At 48.3% G+C, this 4,261-nt stretch overlaps 1 protein-coding gene across 1 annotated transcript; it reads left to right on the top strand.

Moving 5' to 3' along the window:
- The first annotated feature begins 2,335 nt into the window (after window positions 1–2,335).
- cdk5r2a (cyclin dependent kinase 5, regulatory subunit 2a (p39)) lies at window positions 2,336–3,354 on the top strand. Its single transcript, XM_084668185.1, has 2 exons — window positions 2,336–2,743; window positions 2,833–3,354. The coding sequence occupies exons 1-2, from the start codon at window positions 2,336–2,338 to the stop codon at window positions 3,352–3,354; spliced, it is 930 nt and encodes a 309-aa protein (XP_084524311.1).
- Window positions 3,355–4,261: the final 907 nt, after the last annotated feature.

The raw sequence follows: 4,261 nt of genomic DNA, 5'->3' as shown, positions 1-4,261 counted from the left end.
GATGCGGTAAACCGGAGGCGCGTGTCTACCGGGGGGCCATGTCTATCCTCCATCCGTTCATCCTTTCCTATTGTCCCCCTTTCTTCTCATCTCCGCCGTCAGCACGGCGTTCGCAGCATTTACCGATTCCCCAGCTGAGGCAGACGTCCTCCTCTCTTAGCCTATATTTGCATCATGTTCCCGGTCTCGGTGTATCCTCAGTAACGGGCATGATGATGGAAATCACGAAGGAACCGGGCACGATGTGTGATAGCGAGAAGGCTACTTAATCCGCCTCCCTCCACCACAGGCGACAAAAGCGAGAGTTCAGCCTCCAAGCACGCTCTCGCTCCCCCCACTTCGAAACCCCCTCTCTACCCAACACACAATGAGCCTTCTGCCGCTCCGCTCTCCTCGCCTCCCCCCTGCAGCGAATAGCCCACAGTCGTCAGCAAGAAGAGATGGGAGGGGGAGGTGGGGGTGAAAGCAGTCTATAGACACTGTTCTCCGCTCAGTTCAACAGTATTAGTCTATACCGGTGGAGGTAGGGTATGTTCGTACGGAAAGCTGATTCTGGGTCTGCACGTAAGGTTCAACCTCAACCCGGCGATGCTTTGTTTTGTTGCGATGCATCCTGGATATTCGAGTCTTAAACCATTAGCTGTAAATGATGTGCTTTGTCTTTGTATGTCGTATTCTGGGACGTTCTGTTGTAATATCGGCTGGCATCTGTGATATACAGGGCAGGATAGTCTATGCTTAGAATGGACCAGGCCTTGTGGGGGACACTTGGCGCCTTTAAGGACCAGAGAAGCCTATGCTGTGTTACAAGAAATTAGCAAAATTAGCAATAATAAAGACAAACAAACAAAAACATTTAAAAACACATTTTAACCAAACAACCAAAAAACAAACAGTCTTTATTTATACATTTGTAAATACTATATACACTCATGTTTTGGCAAACAATATTGAGTGAAACTATTTAGGCTACATATTGTCTGCAAAGGCAATATATTACACCAATGTGTAAGGACCACATAATCTCCACCATGTCTGAATGGATGTCTTCACGAGGGATGTGCGTCAGAGAATCATGACCGAATCAAGAAGTCAATACAAACATGAATTTACCGGCAGCGGTATCATACTCATCATCCACGCATGTGTCTATAAGCCGCCTTTGTCCCCGTTTCTGCCTGATATGTGGACAGATGGGACATTCTCAACCACCAATGTGCGCCTGGCCTCTAGTGGACAACACGTGTAAATGACACCTCGGTATTTACAGCCAGAGCCCATATTGTTTTACATTGTCTCTCACTTTTATAGGCAGGTGTATACCATCATTATTGTAGGCCTACATGTTCATATTATACCTATTTAACTTTAACCGTCGATTTACATGTAGGTCACGGGCGCTGTCAGAGAGCGAGGCTTTCCTTGATACCATTCATCTTGCCGGATTTCAGGTTTCAGGATTATGCGATTACTCCAATATTTTGGGAAACAAAAGCCAACCCGTAATTAATCCGAGTCTAACTGGAGTATGGCCAAGGGCCTCCGTGCATTGAAAATGCAATAGTACACTCTCTCCACTGGAGAGCAGCATACTCCTAAACAAACCAGACCTGTACGGCAGGTGCTCATGAGGTGTGAAAAAAGGAAGAGAATAATCGTAGGTAATGCTCAATGCCTCCTCTCTTTGTTCCTGCCTTAAGGACACGCGGATCTTTAAGTGGCTTTAGAGGTGCCAAATGTTAGTCCCATCACTGTCCATTGTCACTTCCTTGATCTAAATATTCAATATCCTTTATGTCGTAAGTGTGTATGTGTTCCAGGGATAGAGACGAGACTAGTTTACCAAGGAGGATAGAAACTCCTCCGCTCACAATTTATTGCTTTCCTCTATATCACCATGGAAAATCTCTTGTGTGAAAACAACCCCGGTGACACTAAGAGGGTCAAGAATCATTGGTAATGGAAGCTGTCCATCAGGAACACTGAGTATGCGCTGATAGGTCGCTTGTTGCAGCACCCCTTTCTGAATTTAGACCCGCAGCATCTCTCACGCCCACAGTAGCCTAACCATTCCATCAGCCGCGTGCGTCTGCGCGCACCGGGCTGCGACAGAAGGAGTGGCTGAGTGTCTGAGTAGGGGAGAGAGAGCGAGTGAGAGGGAGCGAGAGAGAGGCAGAGAGAAAGAGTTATTGGAGGAATTTTCACGCGCTCACACACACGCGCATCCTTCCCACGGTCAATGGATCTGAGTGCGTGACGCTCTGAAACACCAGCACAGGACCAAACCAGGGAGCTTGGAGTGCCGCCGGTGTGTTCTGGGTCGAGCGCTGCAGTCATGGGCACGATTCTGTCGCTGTCGCCGAGCTCGCGGAAGGGGGGTGTATGTGTCGATGAAAAATTGGACCTTGCGACCGGCGGTAAACCTGAGAAAAGCTTAAAGAAACGTCACTCCGTGCTGCTCCACGCGCTGACATGGAAGCGGTTGGTCGCTACCTCCGCAAAAAAGAAAAGCGCAAAAAAGGTGAATCCGAACCCCCCAACGAGCCAGGCCCGACCAGACCCGTTGGTAGATCAGCTCAACACTGACAACCTTAAGAAATCCTTAACAAAAGGGATAAATGACCATAAACCTGGGCCAAAGCAAGGACCCATCGCCGTCCCTGTGCCCACCGTTCCAGACCAAAACCGTCGTCAAACACAGAACGGTCGGCCTCTACTCTCTCCTCGGCGGGTGGTGGTACAGGTAGGTGGTGTGTGTATGAGTGCTTGTTTGCATGGATGTGATTTGATCTAATGTCCAGTGTTTCTAATGACTTGCCCTCCATCCTCCAGGCTTCCACAGGAGAGCTCCTCCGCTGCCTCTCAGACTTCATGTGCCGCCGCTGCTTTAAACTCAAAGAGCTTTCCCCGAACGAGATCATCCTGTGGTTCAGAAACGTGGACCGGGCTCTGCTTGTCCAGGGCTGGCAGGACCAGGGATTTATCTCCCCAGCGAACCTGGTCTTTGTGTATCTGCTGTGCCGGGAAGCCGTAGAGGAAGACACGGCTTCGGAATATGAGCTCCAGGCCACCTTTCTCACCTGCTTGTACCTGGCATACTCCTACATGGGTAACGAGATTTCCTACCCCCTCAAGCCATTCTTGGTGGAGTCCAGTCGCGAAGCGTTTTGGGATCGAGCCCTGGGGCTTATCGATAAGATGAGTGGGCCGATGCTTCGCATCAACGCCGACCCGCACTACTTCACCGAGGTGTTCCAAGATCTGAAGAACGAGGGAGGATCTAGGGAGAGGGAGAAGGAGAAAGAGAAGGAAAAGGAGGGTGAAGGGAGACGTATTACAGACCTGGATCGTTAGGAGGGAGCAAAAGTAAATAAATCATTAAGCTTATATTGGGACAAAAGTTTACGGGCGCAGACACCAATCCTGCTGGTTGATAAAGCGGGACTGAATGTAAACCCGGTTGGTAGACCGCGGTCAGAGGCGCGAGGTGTTTATATCATAGACCGGGCCCGGTGGAAATAAGAGGCCTGCAGGCCTCTCACCGGTTGGACCCTTGCCTCGCCTCTTTAAAGACATGTCATTATTTATGTAAATCCAATCTTTGGGAATCTGACACTGAAGACAGGGTCTGGGAGAAAGGGATAGTATAATTTACTGCATGCTGTATAAAAAAAGAGTATTCTGATTGTACCTTCTATGTGGTTTTCGGGAAACTGTAGACTGTGTGTGGTCCAGGCGATAGGCTATGAGTTTCAGTGATAGCTTATGTGCGTTCATGTTTTGGGGTAATACATTTCTATATGTCATTCGGAGCTGGATAGAGGAGAGGAGAACTCTCCATGGTCCTGAATCCGATGTTTCTCCTCAGAACTTTGAATGTATGGTACTTTTACCAACAAATGGACGGACTTAACCGTCAATATGTGCCAACTGTTGCTATGATAAAACGTTATGTTTTATATGGTACTCTCAAAAATTATAAATCCTAACAAATGACTGTGTTTGCGTCCCGGCACTGTTTTGGGGGAATAACATTCTGACATATGCAGGGTAGACGTCGTGAACGACATCCATAGAAGTCTTTGCCATGACATTGTCACATCAAACAGGTCTTATGTCGAGTAGAAAAAAGCCTCCTCCAAATGATTGCGTTTGATTTGGTACGTGGACAGAACAAGACTGAGCAAGACACCCACTGCAACAGGCAAACTGAGTCATGTTCCCATGCACGGCAAGTATGCAAGACCTGTTCAGTCATAAA

This window comes from Hypomesus nipponensis, chromosome 12 (genome assembly GCF_054491055.1).
Source record: "Hypomesus nipponensis isolate SF chromosome 12, ASM5449105v1, whole genome shotgun sequence".
NCBI classification, from domain to species: Eukaryota; Metazoa; Chordata; class Actinopteri; order Osmeriformes; family Osmeridae; genus Hypomesus; species Hypomesus nipponensis.
This window is presented reverse-complemented; position numbering and strand designations above follow the sequence as displayed.